The sequence below is a fragment of the Solenopsis invicta genome, chromosome 6, assembly GCF_016802725.1.
Source record: "Solenopsis invicta isolate M01_SB chromosome 6, UNIL_Sinv_3.0, whole genome shotgun sequence".
Lineage (NCBI taxonomy): Eukaryota > Metazoa > Arthropoda > Insecta > Hymenoptera > Formicidae > Solenopsis > Solenopsis invicta.
The window spans coordinates 25,577,248-25,593,633 of NC_052669.1; the positions used below are offsets into that span (position 1 = coordinate 25,577,248).

Below are 16,386 nucleotides of genomic sequence, written 5' to 3' on the forward strand. Positions count from 1 at the left end.
TATATTAGTATGTATACATTTTTTAAATGATTACATATGTAAATAATTATTTACACAATACACATTATTTTTCACAACGTTAATAGACCATTTATTTATTCATAGATACACATCTCGAAATTAATATATAATTATATATATATATATATATATATATATATTAAGCGTATGAAATATATAATGCATGATATATATCGCAATTATTAAGTCCTTAATTACACAGATATGTCATGTGTACAGTTGAGGAGCATATATTTCTTAAAGTTGATATGACGTCTAAAAGGCGCTTGAAGGATTACTTCTGGTAGAAAAGTAACTTCAAGAAAAGAAAAATTAGAGAGTAGATAATTCATAAATAAAAGTCATGTCACTTTATATAAATATAAAAATTGCACAAATGATATATCGTTATATACATAAAATGGATACACGAGAAATTGTATGCATGCCTGCGTATAATGCACATAATAATCCTCGCTAATCCACTGCCTAGTATTGGTAGCCACCGCTTGAACTTGTTTGGTACGAGTTTGGTCCCTGATACACACTGCCTCCATGACCACCTCCTGGAATAACGTACAATACGATGAGAAAGCAAGATAGATCGTGCGTATAATATTTATACGCGTGATTAGAAACGTTCGTTTATTTATATTTGGCTCGGAATTCTAGCTATAACACACCTCCGCTAGGATATCCGCTACCTCCTCCACGCGAATATTCTCCACCGCCACCGTCCTGATTCTCTCCCCTAGCTTCGGCAGCGAGCGCCAATTCAACGCCTCGTTGAATTTCTGGTGGTATCGGAGGCGGTGTCGGCAAGTGAGCGCCTTGAGGATGAAACCCGTACTCGTCTGCCGTATATGTGATTGAATATTGCATGCCATCGGGCCCAGTATAAGAAAAGGATCCGCTCACCGATTCGGATTCTCCTGCAACGTTAGCAACACTCATACTTTGACGCAATATCCCCACTGCATGTCAATCTCACTGTCATTGTGACACAATACTTCCATAATTTTAGAGGTATATGGTGTTTGTTCATTAAAAAATTGAATCAAAACGGAATTTAAAATTGAAATACGAACAACATTTTAACAATTGAGTAATTAATAATTTAGTCAAGAAATATAATTTTCTACCTTGCTGATGACCGGTTTCTTGCACAGAAATACCGTTTCCGGTTTCATAACTGTATTGATAATTTCCATCACCGGTATTCTCGTTGCTATAAGAAATGATGGGTATTTCTTGACCACCGTGTCCACCACCACCCAACCCGCCGCCTAAAATGTAAAGTGTTAAAAGTCACATAACTTAGAAAAAATTAGCTAGCTTCAAGAAGTCTCAATATTAAAAAAAATCTAGTTAACTTGAATTTCAACCGTATACAATAATAAAATTAAATTTTGAAGAGACATATGAAATAAGACATAAATTATTCATTTCTTTCTCTTGCTGAGTAATTATGCTCTTAATGAAACTTATCACCTGCATAAGCGCTGCCACCACTTCCAGGGCCAAATCCGCCTGGTCCACTATGGCCACTAGGACCACCAAAACTACTTGGACCACCAGAAACATCTGGGCCACCAAAACCAACTGGACCACTATACTTAATGGGTCCACCTCGACCGTGTCCTGGAGATGGAGGATGAATCAATCCTGCGCCACCCGCACTTCCGGCACTACCAGGTGGAAGATAAGTAGTGTCTAATCTTGCGGCATAGCAGGTACCAATAATGGCCAGCAGCGCAATGGCGAGCTGTTGAAACAATCCAAAAAAGATAAAAATTATACAATATTAAAAATAAAAAAGTACAAATTAAGCAATCAAGCAAATACAAATTTCGTTTTTTTTTCATACACGCTATTTTGAATACGAAGCAGCAATCATGCGGCTTAAAAAACTGTCCAAGATGAAATATTTGAGCGCGATAGATCCTATTTCAATTGATTGTCGCGATCAAAAAATTCAAAAAAATTCAAAATTCACTCCATATTTTGGCAGCCGAAAAAGAAATCTATATCTTAGATACGATTCGTACCGGTCTCATCTCACTGGTTGCGCGTATATTCGTAAAGTAAATCCTAGCAATGTTACTGCGCCGCACTGTTTAAATCGTGTATCGTGTATCGTCAAACCGATGATAATTGTCTGTACGTATCCAGGTCGAATCCAACATGCTTATATACCGGTCCCGTGCGAAGATCGTCTTCCTCCCACCCGCCAATGAGCAACCGCGGATGGCACCACGGCTAGAGATAATCCGGTGATGTGTTCCTCGAAGATTCGCCAACGAATCCTCGTTGATGAAAAGTGCTAAGAGCAGAGGAAGAGAGAAAAAGAGATCTTTTAGAGCTGCCGAATGAAGATGCGCACAGTGGAAGAGCTATCGGAGGGGGCGACAGAGAGGCCAGCGAAGGAGGCCTCTGTCGAGACTAGGATGAGGGGTGGTTGCGCAATGCCAGGTTGATACAGATCGACAGGCATCTCCGAATAGATCTGAAGGTCGGCCAATGGGATCGGTATGAAAGCGAAGCGATAGAGTCGAGGCGATGAGCTGTAAGAGAAAAGCAAGTCAAACAATGCTGCAACCATTGGCTACTTAAAATATAATTTTGCTTTTATTATAGAGATTATTAATTAAACGACACTATTTAAAACAATTCAATATTTGACGTAAAATAGATATCGTAGCCTGTGGTCGTCAAAATTTTATCAAGTTTTTCAAATTAAAAGAACAAATTTTATTTGGTTCATTTTGAGGATGAGAAGGGAAGCAGTGAGAAAGCGTGGAAAAGCAGAGCCGAGTCGATGATGCGACTGGTATGCATTCGCCGCACGCTTCTCCCTTGTAATTATATCGGCTCTTTCAACGCGGGAATTATACCTGCGGGGTCGCGGCGTCGTCATTATCGTCGGCGTCATCGGAGACGCCGCCGCAGTTTACGGAGAGGAACGCGCGCTCCGCAATCGAGCATTGCGCAATCGTGCGTTGAGAGCATCTCCGGAGCGCATCGGCCGATACGTGCGTGGCACGTATGATGATCGCGTTCACGTGTGCGCTAGGTCGGGAACTAGGTGCCTGGGCAACTCGGGATGATCTCCCGCGCGGAACGCGGCTCTCAAACGTGCCCATGTGTGACGTAAAGTTTATCTTCCTCGCTGGTTACAGCAAGAGTTATTAATGAGAGCTATTATATCGTCAGAACCTCGCGTTTTTATTTAGACCATCTTTGGATATTCGGATAATTATATAGCCGAGAGAATCAGATCCGGTTAGCCGAAGATTTGAAGATTACGTAAGAGGAATTATAAGACTAACCCGCGACTATAGGTTCGAAGCTCGCATCCGCGATCGCGAGAATATTACGCATCCATATAATTGCGCGATTTCAACGTGGCTTCAGTGCCGTAAACAGTTCCATAAAATGGAACTGCCGTAAACCGAAGCGCATTTGAAATCGTCAAGGTATTACCGATCGGCACGTAACTCGCCGGTTAACGATCCACCTTGGGTCACCGTACTCACGTTTCGCCGTAGACGAAGCGACGATCGCATCCGAATAGGCATCCCGTTTGCCTCGTAATGGAGAGAAAAATAACATACATGCTCTCGTCTAGATTCCCAGGGAGATAGAGCGGTCGAACTTCGGATTCATATTAAGAAATCGTAGCCTGAAATCATACGCCTCGACATTATGTGAGATTCTCAGCGAGATAAATGCAAAAAATTAGAGGATTAGAATGAGAAGTACTCCTCCATCCACTGTATTCATCCTATCAGATTATTACCTTTTCCAATCATTAGAGCACTTCTTATGAAGAAAAAACTTTGTAAGAGCAAGTGATGTTCGAATTATTTTATCAATATTTTTCGAATCAAAACTAGATAGCATCTTCAAGAACAGAATTAAAAAAATAAATAGACAATTGTGTGTGTGTCTGTGTATAAATTTTCAAAAATATTATTCTCCCTCCCCCCAACCCCTAATAGATATATTTCGCGAATCTGATGCAGACAGTCGGGACAAAAAATTGCGAACGTGAGCTACGAGTTTATTAGCAGGATATGACGATATACATTATTAAAACATTGCGTCTTACCCTGTTCTTTAAGGGAAACAGTTGTATACAGTTACTAATAATCCTTGAGTAGATCCTATCCCTTTGGCACGTAATCCGTGCATTTATCTGTTTTACTGCTCATGTTATGCCCGCAGGCAGATTTATATTGGCAAGAAATCTTTCTCGGAACTAGTCTGACATGAATCTCTCGAAGTGTATTGAATTTCGTACGTTCGCCAAACGGCGCGGCGTCAGGAAATAATTGAAAGGATCGATTGGACGTAGTTCTTCACGATTAATCCTCAAGATTTCAGCGTCCTTCAGATCTTATTAACTACGTCAAAATAGAGGCTTCGTCCTTCGGAGATTATGCATAGCCTTCGGTTGCTTCTTGAATGCAGAATTTTTTTCTATAGGAAAAAAAACATGTTATGACATGTTCGTGCAAAATTATTTGATACTTCTACCGTTGAAACGTCATGTTTTGCAGCGCACAGCTTTGTACCTGGTTCGTCCAATTATTGCAATGTGCGGAGCCAGCCGAAGGCGCGAACTGTAGGATTTCGACAGCGTATCGCGGAAGTATTCCCGAGGTATCGAGATATATAAGAGATTGTGCAGAACCGGGAGCATATGCTCTATCTCCGCTCGCTCTCTTCCTCACGACCTCGTGTGCACACGATTGTACCGTTTCGAAAGAATAGAAGTCCATATCGTGGAGGTCGATAAAGAAAAAAAAAATCACTGCGGTCTCTCCGGCGATTTTCTATTACGCGTTACGGGTATTGACGCAACTCGGCGACATGGCAAAAAAAGGTAGAAGGGACGAAGATTTCAACGCTTCGCGCGGGGTTAAAAAGCGGTCGTCGTTCGTGTTTTACTGCGTTCCAGACCGGCACGAATTTAGATTACGTCAAATTAAGAGTGAGAGCTCGCTAATTGCAGTTTGCTGTACAAATAAAAAGGTATAAATTTGAAAAAAGGTTTATTTTATCTCGTCGTTCAATCATTTAAAATAATTGTTCCAATTTTAACGTTAATATGTGCTTGATATTTATGTTCATTAAGCGTATAGATGTTTATAAAAATGCAAGACTTGAACTTGGCAGACTTAGCAACTTTGCACTTTACAATGTTTTAATTGCCAACTTTAAGCACTTTTCATTCAACATCACTGACACGAATGCTTGCTAATAATTTAGGGGAGATGCGTATGAACGTCTGACAAGAGTCAATTTCTTCACACATATGAAACGCTAAACTTAATTACGTACCTACCAATTTGCGCTTGCCGAGATCGCGTTGCGAATTAATGGAAAACGCATGAGACACCGTTGCAACACTGCGACTCGACGTCTCGACGCGCCGTTTTCGCGAGGCGCATAATTGGGATGCTCCGTTAACTTCCATTAATTTTCGTCGCAGCGACGCTTTCCACCGTCATTAAACGAACTTCGTCCCTGCCTCCGTCGCTTCATTTTCACAATCCTTCACCTTCCTCGTGGATCGTCGCAAAGTAGACTGACATTATTTTATTACCAGCTAGCAATCTTCCCACGATCATCTTTCTCGATATGTACTTTCCATGATACATGATGGATGCTTCTTGCGTCGCTGATCGATATGTAAGATATCTCAGGTCTGTCGATAGTAATCGGGCATTTGAAACTTTCCTCTGAAAGTTTTCAAATAATTTAACAGTTTTATTCGATTGTTTTAAATATTATTCAAAAATTCTTAAAAATTTGAAATCATCTCATCCTCGATAAAAAAAAATTTGCATGCATATATATTTTCATGAATTGTTTATATTTAAAATTTTTAGATTTTTAAAAAAAATATAAATACTCGCAGATTTTGTAAGTTTCCTTCAAAAATTATAGAATAAGAAATTTTAAAATTTACGTATATAAAGAAATTCTAAAACAAATTGTAGACTCTTATCACTTAAAAAATTCCAATAAAAAATTCTAAATTTATAAAAAAAATAAAAAAATTTTGTAAAAATTACATGAAAAAATATCTTCATTAAAATTTATTGGATATCATCTGATCATAGGTGAGTTTTTTCATTCATCTATTAATCAGTCGTGTTATGTGCAAATACAGGTTTTACTGAGCAAAGTTGCATTTGCATAGTGTGAATGATTAATTGATAAATTAAAACATTCGCTTACGATAAAATTATATTCGATAGATAAACCTTGGAACATTTTTCTTCATATAATTTTTCAGAATTTTTGTATTATTTTATAACTTTTTAGAAAATCTTTTAGATTTTGCATGCTTTTTATAATTTCTGAAAAAAATTTACAACACACAACTGAACAAAACCTAAAGAAGTTTGAAATACTTTTTTTAATAATTAATAATTAATAATTAATTTTATACTTTAAAAACTCGCCTCAGTTATCAATTTTTCGACTGTACTCATTACAGTATTTACGCTAATATCCATCGATGTCAAATACGCAAATTATTAAAAGGCATTATTATTGTGTTTGATGGAATCGCAGAAAAAACGCAATGCACTTCTGCAACGCGCGTGCTTACGCAATCGCGTGTTGTCCGCCGTATTGGAATTCGAAAATGTGTCATGGAATTTCGATCCGCGATCGTGAAATCGTTATGTTGTGTTCATCGATCAAAGCGGAGAGAGAGAAAGCATTATTTATTGTTTGCTTCGCGATATAATCCCTTTAGGCGAGAGAAAGAGAGGGATCTGTCATGGGATATCTACCGCGATCTTTCTCTCGATTGCTCCTCTCTCGTTGGAGAAGCGAGTGAATGGGCATCTCAGTTCTCGGTAGCTGGAGTCTTCCCGCGAGGTTAGCCATGCAAAAAGAAAATATAGTTCAGGCCGCTGGGTAAAGAGCCGATTGCATAATAATAAAGTAAGGCACGTCGCTCTCAGTTTTACGAGCGGCTCCTTTTCGCCGTCATTGTTGACCTTTGGGAAACATCAGGCGCACATATAAGCGCGTGTACCCCGAGGGGTGCAGCCGTCCCAGTGTGGCGGGCCTTGGTAATGTGGTCGAATATGAATGCAACTCTGAAGTCGGATCGGATCTGGAACGAGCAGACAAACGAGCGTGAACGAACACGAACGAACTAATAAATTTGCTGCAATGCGCGCAAGTCTGGATGATGCAGATACATTGACGCAAATACATTTCAACTTTTATGAAAAGATTAATAGCAAAGTTAAAAATATCTTTCGCTCTGACAAAAACAAGTAACGCTGATTAACAATTGCTTTGTAAGCGTGTGCGACAGCTCGTTGGAATTTCTCTAGCAAATAGTGGTACATTAAGGAACGGCCGATCGATCGATCGAGCGAGTGTGCCTTTTAACTTTTAACCACAAAGCAATTATATCGTATTGACGTGAGGCGTGCTGTAATCACAACGAGGACTAATTAACTATTCGTACCGTACTTTCGATATCTCCATCAATACAGAACTTTCGCCACAATCATTAGCAAATAGCTCGCTGTGAAGACTTCATTCATTGCAAACCGGTTCCGCGATTGCTGGATGATCCGGAAAATTGGCATTAAATTGAGACGCAATACAAGCGAGGGAACAGTGATATAATCGTATTAGTTGTGAGCCAATCTAATTGTTTTGCATTATAATGCGTTATGAGCCGCTTTCTCATCGTCTGAAATGAATTAAGGCTGATGTAAAAATATCTAGCGATTCGAAAAGATGCGATACAAATGATTAACTTTTTAGCTGCGGGTGAACTGAATTCGGAGCTGTACCTACCTCCATATTTCATCATGAATTTCTTGAAAGAAAGGATAAAAAGCAACATTGATATATTTATGCGATTATCATATTTTGATTAACAGCTGTTCCGTGAAGTTAGCTGCATGCGCGCGGTGACCGACGACACGAAGTTGCCGCGGTGATGCGACTTAAGCGCCATCTTCACGGAGTACGTGGAACTCGCAAGACGATGCGCTCTCCGAGCGATTCAAATCCCGCCGAGACGCAAGGAGAACAACGACAGTTCGCGGAAACCGTTATTACGAGGCGTCGTTGACGCTTCGTTGTGGCTCGCCTCTTCTGCGCGGACGAACTGGGATCGCCGGGAAATGGCGGAGGACGAGGAAGCAGACTGCTCCAACAACGCGCGGCTGTTCCAAATCGCCGTCTCCAACATCCTCAAGAACATAGCCGAGTCTGTGAGGTGAGCAATGCTGGCTTGCACGACCGCGCGTTTTCTTCTTTCTTCCCGCGCAACTTCACGCGTTTACCTTAACCTCTTTTATCCGTTGTCATTCGCGCGATTTTTCTTCCCTTTAGAAACCGATTCATTGAATTAAGCGATGAATCTACGTCAGTGACATTTTTGCCGGTATCGCCAAAAGTTTTTTGTTTTTCTAAAAGAAAAAGATGTTCCGAAGATTCTATGAGGTTTCTTTGTTGTCTTTTGTGCGTATGTGTGAGTGTGTGTGTGTGTGTGTGTGTGTGAGATTTATTCTTGTACATACATCTACTTTTTTTCTGAACTGACAATGACAGGCAACACCTCGTCTTTATGTCTCTTTGCAGTTTCAGAATCTAGCTCTAGAAAAAACACGATTCGTACACGCCCACGCAATAACAGTACCGCTATCAGAAGTGTGTCAAGTGCGTCACGTGGACGAGAAGATATCTCTGATCTAAGCATCTCGGATACAGCTTCAGGATTTTCTGTTGTTCTAATAGTCTTTTTTAACAAAAAATGCTAGCAGGATGATTTTGGAATTTAAATGTTATCAAAATAGCACAAGCCCAAAAAATATGGAAAGGATATTATCTTTTAAGATGTTCTACATCATAATGAATTCTCTACACGTTAACTTTCAGTCAGTGCACACATACCTGTATACATGAGTAAAATATTTGTAATTTTAGATAATTTCTTAAAATTATAAATTACCAATTGCAAAACTTAAAACTTGTCATACCCTAATTTTTAAAATTATTTTAATTAAAAGATTAATTATTAATATAAAAATTTATATTTTACATAAATAATGATTTGCAAAAAATGGACTAGGAAAACAAAATAATCAGTTTTAAGTTTTTCAATTGATAGATTAAAAATTTTTAATTATTTTTTTTTTAAGTTTAATCAGAACCGATGAGTTCTTATTTTAGAATATTGTAATTAAATTCGTGTCGAAAGATGCAAATGAATATTATATTTTCATAATATCTAAAATTCGAAATTGTGTTTTAGATAAATAAATACAATGGTCACATCTTGCAAAACACATTTTGTATGCGTAGAGATCCGCCTTTCATAAGAAGCCGATTCGTGATTTATCGCTGTAGCGAGACGGGGAGTCAAGATTGTGTGTATACGTGTGGAAGGGATCGGCATCGTCAGTGACCTAAACGCCACTCGGTGTTACTCGATGTCATTGGCCTCCGCGGTTCGCATGTTAATTCCCGGTTCGCTGTGGCCGCTCACATGGTCGTTGTATGTTGCGTCGAACTGCGGACCGCGACTATCGTCGGAGCCGTAGCGATCCGCTAAATCGGCAATCCCTCTCTCAGCGTCGACGCTTCCAGGAAGGTCTCTTTCACGCGAATCCACCAGTTGACCTTCAAGGAATTCCACGAAGCGTTCGGGGAAACAAAGGCCTCGTGCCACGGTGACCGGCGCGAGGGCGATGGTCATTCTTGTGCCGCGTGTCGCGGGAATCGTACACGCACGCGTGCGTATTCCGCAGAACAGGCAGTTGATTCTTTCGTTATATTCTAATTCTGCAGATGGTGAATTTGTCTTTGATAGTTATGATTGTTATCGTTGTTTTTTTTTTAAGTCTCAACACTACAATATTTATAGATTTTTTAATATAAAATTTAATCATATATTTGTCTTTAATATAATATCTAATTTGGTGCGCGTAATTTCAAAGAAAATGCGAGTGTATCAGTTGATTTAGGTAAGCGATTTGTTCTACTGGACTATTGGAAATGGAAGCGTGCTTAGTTAGGTCTGGACTAATGCAAATATGTAGCATCGATTTCAAATTGCACCAGTCCCGGCCTGATTGAGCATGTGAGAAACAACGTTGTGCTCTTCCTGACAATACAAACATCCTGGGTAAGTTTAACACAGAGTAGCTGTATTTTTATGCAGGTAGCATGATACACAAATTTTACGCGAATGATGGATTAAACATAATACGCTTTGGTGTATTTTTAAAAAGCATTGGAAGCTGAGCAAGGAGATTGGATCTTCCTATTGTATGCTTATTGTAACACGGCAACAAGTCGATTAGAAACCGTTCAGATTCCCGTCCTCTGTGATTGAAGGTGCCGCTGCTCTTTGTCTGGTGTCGGGACAAAGAAAAAAATTCGATCCTTGGCGGTAGTCGTCACGTACTAACTACGATGCATTGTACACGAGGGAACGCACATCCGGTCGTGCGTTGGAAAGCCGTCGGAGTAAGGGCACGTCCCAGATAACACGCATGTCTAAAAGACGTCACAAAGATATCTTAAAGATTTCTTTTAGACATGTTTGTTATCTGGCGAGTATTTTCCTATACTTGTATCGTGTATACTTGTATGTGTGTGTGTGTGTGTGTGTGTCACGGGTCGAGATCGATAAGACGCCTTTCTGCGAAACGAGATAGAGTAAATGATTGCCACGTAGCAATGTGTCGGAAGTTATATTCCCGGATATGGTTAATCTTAAGATAAAACAATGTTCATTTCAAAACACTATTATTACGCGAACTACTGATTTAACAGTGGTGCAGTATTTGTTTCGCTTTTATTAATAAATTTATTTTGTCATGCTTTTCGTTCCAGTGAGAACGAGTTCCTCGAGATACTTACGATTCTCAAGTCAAATCCCAAGACTGCCCAAAAGCTACACAAAGCCATGATAAAGGAACTGTACGACAGCATGAATAATGGTCTGAAGGATATAATGAAAGAAGGCAGTTTGCAGGAAACCTTATCTAAAATAGCCAAACTATCCGAGGAAAACACAATACCCACCAATAAACACGCGTGGTCAGTGATTAGATTTGTTAAAAAATCGTCTCGTGATTGCTCAATGTAATCTCTTATTTAAGAGTCATCGTCTGATTGTAGGCGTCCACCGGGGGATGTAATCTCGCATTTGAGATCGCTGGACGCGCACAAGATCAAAGAGGCGACCGAGGAATTGGAGAAATGGGTGAATGAGATGGAAAAGAAGAACGAAACCCTAATGAGGACAATCGCGGAAAGTAGAACAAGGATACGTGCCATGAACGACAATGTGATAAGAATTCTGGATCATGCGCCAGTCACACTGCAACGATTAGACAAGACGTGTGAACAACTAACAACTTGCCTTAAAATGATTGAAAATGAATGAGATGTATCTTGGAGGCGTGCTGTATATAATGTATATAACGTATTTCTATTGTCAAAATATTTTTCTAATTAAATTAGAAACTTGCACAATATTTTAAATTAAAAATAATAAACAATGAAAATATATTTATTAATTATGCTACACACACACACGTATGTGTGTGTGTGTGTGTGTGTGTGTGTGTGTGTGTGTGTGTGTGTGTATGTATATATATATATATATTTGGAATTTAATATGTGAACACATTAGTATTTTAAATATTTATAATATAAAAATATTTTATTTATATGAAAAATTTTATTGCATCGTATCATCGTCAAGAACATCGTCGCCTTCATTTATTTCTTGACTCAAAACAGTGTCTATCCGTTTCTTTACATCCAACGAAATGGGTACAGCGCTCTCGGATATCTCCTTCAATTTTCGAAGCTGTGCGACATTTTTTTTCTATGAAACAATGAAAGATCTTTACAACACTTGTAAATGCTTTTACGATTAACCCTAGAGTGCTATTTATATTTTTCCAACATTAATATTATTTAGTGTAAATTTACCTGTATAATTATGAATTTTGTTTTAGATTTGTTTTACATTATAGATGCAAGATGTTAAAATAACATTATTTTTAACTTATTAAATAAAAAATACATTAAATATGTTAAAAATAACAGCGCGATTTTAATTGTAATTTCAATTTCAATTGTAAAAATAAAATAAATTTATTGTAAAAATGTCGAACGTTTCGACGTTCTTTGTTCCCAGGGGACGAATTAAATTGGCAGAGTGTATTTTTTGTATCGCTGAAGAAAATTTCAAAGAGAATCGAAACGTTTAATATAAATAAATTAATTTTATTTTTACAATTGAAAGTTGCGCTTTTACAATCGTGATGATTACTCTCATTGGTCCTGTTTTATGTTCTTTTTGAATTTTGAGAGAGTATTATATTTGATGTTTTTTAAGTATTTTAAACTGTCAAAATTTTAACAAAACTGTACTAAACTTGAATTAGCACTTGGGTGAAAATTCACCTACAGTAACATTCTAGAGTTAATTGGGCCAGTAGTGAAATTTACCTCTTGTTCCGTGATCATGGCCTTTACGCGAACGAGCTTTTTTCCATCGTCATCTAATTTTTTTCGCAATTGCAAGAGCTCTTCCATCAAGTTCTTCCGCAGCGTTGTTACCTCGTTTATCTTTACGCGAATCGTCTCATTTGGATCTTGGTAACCACCTGATTTTTCTACACACATCTCGTAGTTAAGACGTAAATTCCTGAAACTCTCATGAAGATTCTCTTCCTCCGACCGCACATTATCCAGCACAAACTGCGCTTTCCGCTGCAGTTGCCTCGCGTTGCAAATCTCTGTCTCTATGTTCTCGTACTTGTCGCGGCAGCTTTGTAACATCGGCTTGTTACAATCAATCTCCCTTTCAATTTGACTGAGTTTGCTGTTGATGAGATCGACGCTGTCGTTTATTACGCCGATTTTACTGTATGCTGCGAACAATAATTCGCGTTCAGAACGCGCTTATAAAAATGTTGGCGCACTATTAAATTGTTCTTTTATTTTATGTATAATCAATGATAAAGATAGAGTGATTTAATAGCACGCTATAATATCTTTATAACTTTTGAGACAACGTTACCATTTATTCGATTAAACTTTTTTTCATCAGAATAAATTCTCGATCCTAGACAGCACATAATATTTATAAAATATTTAAAAATATCTATATAAAATATTTATGTATAAAAAATAAATAATTTTGTAAATATTTATTATAAATATAGTCTTGCCTAGAGCAGCATTTAAATTAAAATAAAATTTTGTAAAATATAAAAGTTAAAGATAATTGGAAAAAAAAATAGTAAATGGATAAGGCAATAAAGCTGATCATTTTTTAACCTTTGTAACGCTTTTCATTTACGAAAAATATTTTAAATTGTGAAACTACGATAAAGTAGATTGGCGAGACGATTACCAGCCGCGCCTTCATCCATAAATTCGAAGTATTGATTAAATTTATCATTATCCATATTATCAACGTTATAAATCGTTGATCAGTGATTTTCAAAGATTTTAGTTATCCGACAATACAGTATTTGCAATTGTGAGAAGATCGGTCCTGCGGGCAATTGCAAATTGCGCAGGGATTTCACCGTGCACTAACGCCCTCTCAGAACTGTAGCGGCCAAAGTAGGAAGCAGAGAGCTAAGTGCACGGGCGGGCGAAATACAGCTATCGTGCGTTCTAATGCTTCGACATCAGAAATTACGTCAGGTACAATTAGTTTGACGACTCATTCGTCATTTCAATTATCTTCGATATGCATTGTAAATAATTATGTAAAGAGATATTGCATAATAAGTCTATAAATTGCGTACAAATTATTCCGACTTTAGGAGATCGATCATGAAATTTTACGTAAAACTTTTCACGTTTCGTACATGAATAAGCAGTCTTCTGTCAATGCAATATTGTATTAGAACAAGAATTACATTGACGAAGGAAAGATTATACATGTACTGAATGTGAAAAATTTAATTATATGTGAAATTACATGACTAATAAGTATCGATTTATGCATACATGCGCATGACGTAATTATCGCGCTGAAGTTAGCCGCTTCTCGCGAATGTCGATGTTGCGATTCTCGAATCCTTTTAGTATCGAAAGTAACAAAACTCGGCCTTTTGCCCGACTGCAAAGGTCGAGTCCGCGTCGCACCGTGTTTCTCGTGATCGTTTGCCATTTCGGAAGTAAACATCGCGCGTGAAAAGAAGTTGTGAGTGGTTCGCATGGTGTTAACATCCGTTGTAATCTGTAATCTATCGGGCATAGCATACGATCGTCACGATATCACGATTTTGGAATCCACCTCGGTAGGCCCGGAGGAGTCGTTGGGATCATCCTTCATGTTACTTTCCCGAGGTGCTCACCAGGTATGTACGTGCAAACGCATCGTTCTATCATTAATTGTTTTTTCTGAGAATTCGTTATCTTTTGATTGGTTTTGATATTTATTGCAACATTTCCGAATTTATTTCAAGCAGTGATTGTTCCTAATTGCACTTCCCTCCCCCCCCCCACATCTATTTTTGGTTTTTTCTTTACCAGCATTAAAGCAAGCATTAAACTCGTCCCGCGTTAAATCCGACCAGCGCAATCTGAAACGAACGCGATCCGAATTATCCCGCGACCTGCAATTAGCATTTTGTCGTTAACGGCGTCGGCCAGTCGGATTAAAAGACGGGCGAGCTGGAGCGAGCAACATGGCGTCCCGCAAGATGGAGCGCGGAGCGTTTCCCGCGTAAAACAGCGTCGCCCCGCGCTTCGCTAATGGCTCAGCGTCGTGCGTTCGGCGCCGCGAGATGGCGGTAACGAACGATCACAGTGCTCACAACGCATCCGTGAGTTCGCCATTGCGACGTGATTGCCTATCGAAGTTTCGTTTCGCGTTCGTGCGTGAGAATTCGTCCCGGTGCGTCCCACGTCGGACTTCCCTAGCCCGCGGCCTACGCAAGTACAAGTAAGTTGGAGAATCGTTTTCTATCGCGCCGATGATCGTCGCCGCTGCTGCCGCCGCCGCCGCCGCCGCCGCCGCCGCTGTCGTCATCCTCGTCCTCGTCCTCGCCGTTGCCGGTCGCAAAGCGGAATCGCGCGCGCCCTAGACAGAAATGTCATGCGTCACGGAGAGACACGCTCCCGACCTTTTTTGCTTTTCTCACGGGAATCGCGAGGTTAATCCCGTAACTTCCGGTTGACGGCGGTGGCGGTCGACGTGTCGGCCGTCGGCCTCGCTTCTCTCCGCGGCGTGTCCGTGCGCGCGCGCGTGCTCCGCTGACGCTGATTGCGAATCACCGATGGTCCCCAACATCTCGCTCTTCACATTCCATTCTTTTTCATAACTCAAAACATTCCGAGCGCCTTCATATACCACGATATCGAGTGTAGTACCGCTCGCCTTTTGGAGGTTATAACGTCGCGACAATGCGACGCGACGCGACGCGACGCGGCGCGGCGCGGCGCCGCGTGAGCGGTTACACGCGACCGAGGAAGCACCGACGGTCGCGTCGATACTTCTTTTTCCTCGGGTCGACGATTTCGTCGTCGAGGATACGTTGAAGCGCAACGAGTCGGAAAACCGAATAAATAAATGAGATACTTGGGGCCGAACATAGTAACCAATTGTTACGCTGCGACGTATTTTTCTTTGAAGATGAATATTTTTATATTCACGGCTCGAGCTTTGAGACTATCTCGCGTATCGCTAACACAGCAGGGTAACAGGCTAATCCGTAGCGTAACGCATTGTTTATTCGCAATGAAAAGGAGAGCTCGATATCTACGGCAGCGTTATCTCGTGCGATAAGCGAATGACTTGCGCGACCAACTAGCGCACAGAACTCGTTGAATACATTTTCTCAGAGTTCGTTGGAGTATCGCGATTTGTTTCAATTGTAACACAATGATAATTTCTCGAAAATAAAGTGGAACTGCGTGACGCAACGTAGATTTCTAAATAATTCGATGGAGTAATAATTTTTCCAGCGACGAATCCACTCGTCGTGATTGCCTCTGTCGAGGATTAACGTTTGTCTTTCGCTAATAATTTTTACCATTCAACGCGAACGGCCGTGACGAGTCATCGGGTAGTGATTTAGTGCCAATTCCACGATTTCTTAAAGATTCCATCGCTCGCAAAGACCGCGAAGGGCGACGCTATTTCTGGCATGCTTAAACAGGATGTCTATGTTCGACCAATAAATATGTATCGAACGCACTTTTATAAGCGCGATATTCGTAATATGAGCGAGTTCATAGAATGGATAGAGTCGTTTTAAATTCGAAAAAATCAATATTCTTTTACATGGAAGATTGATTCTGCACGATCGAACGGGGTCATTGAAAATCGCGGGAGATGTCGCGGCA

At 39.7% G+C, this 16,386-nt stretch overlaps 4 protein-coding genes across 9 annotated transcripts in view; 2 read left to right on the forward strand and 2 right to left on the reverse strand.

The window, feature by feature from the left end:
- Window positions 1–356: 356 nt before the first annotated feature.
- Window positions 357–7,976, reverse strand: LOC105200474 (pupal cuticle protein 20). Of its 5 annotated transcripts, none has more exons than XM_039450649.1 (10): window positions 7,843–7,976; window positions 7,505–7,735; window positions 6,813–7,141; window positions 5,351–5,747; window positions 4,112–4,482; window positions 2,049–3,682; window positions 1,492–1,765; window positions 1,143–1,286; window positions 684–932; window positions 357–566 (listed from the first exon to the last, which is right to left on the reverse strand). In XM_039450649.1, the coding sequence occupies exons 6-10, from the start codon at window positions 2,055–2,057 to the stop codon at window positions 490–492; spliced, it is 753 nt and encodes a 250-aa protein (XP_039306583.1). In that variant the 5' UTR covers window positions 2,058–3,682; window positions 4,112–4,482; window positions 5,351–5,747; window positions 6,813–7,141; window positions 7,505–7,735; window positions 7,843–7,976; the 3' UTR covers window positions 357–489. The 5 variants fall into 5 exon arrangements, with proteins under 5 accessions (XP_039306583.1, XP_039306585.1, XP_039306582.1 ...); XM_039450651.1 differs by having other exon boundaries at window positions 5,347–5,747; XM_039450648.1 differs by having other exon boundaries at window positions 2,049–2,564; window positions 3,537–3,682; window positions 4,112–5,747.
- A 16-nt stretch (window positions 7,977–7,992) lies between these two features.
- LOC105197929 lies at window positions 7,993–11,540 on the forward strand. Its single transcript, XM_026134339.2, has 3 exons — window positions 7,993–8,269; window positions 10,894–11,100; window positions 11,182–11,540. Exons 1-3 carry the CDS (start codon window positions 8,175–8,177, stop codon window positions 11,447–11,449), a joined length of 570 nt encoding a protein of 189 aa, XP_025990124.1. The 5' UTR covers window positions 7,993–8,174; the 3' UTR covers window positions 11,450–11,540.
- Window positions 11,541–11,694: 154 nt separating this feature from the next.
- LOC105200472 lies at window positions 11,695–14,721 on the reverse strand. Of its 2 annotated transcripts, XM_011168034.3 has the most exons (4): window positions 13,436–14,721; window positions 13,100–13,144; window positions 12,526–12,950; window positions 11,695–11,896 (listed from the first exon to the last, which is right to left on the reverse strand). In XM_011168034.3, exons 1-4 carry the CDS (start codon window positions 13,488–13,490, stop codon window positions 11,747–11,749), a joined length of 675 nt encoding a protein of 224 aa, XP_011166336.1. In that variant the 5' UTR covers window positions 13,491–14,721; the 3' UTR covers window positions 11,695–11,746. The 2 variants fall into 2 exon arrangements, with proteins under 2 accessions (XP_011166336.1, XP_011166337.1); XM_011168035.3 differs by lacking the exon at window positions 13,100–13,144.
- Window positions 14,722–14,854: 133 nt separating this feature from the next.
- Window positions 14,855–16,386, forward strand: part of LOC105200473 (heterogeneous nuclear ribonucleoprotein K) — an 89,625-nt gene continuing 88,093 nt past the window's right edge. The window contains exon 1 of the mRNA XM_026134386.2: window positions 14,855–14,983. The gene's annotated coding sequence lies outside the window, so the exon portion shown is untranslated. The remainder of the gene's footprint in view (window positions 14,984–16,386) is intronic.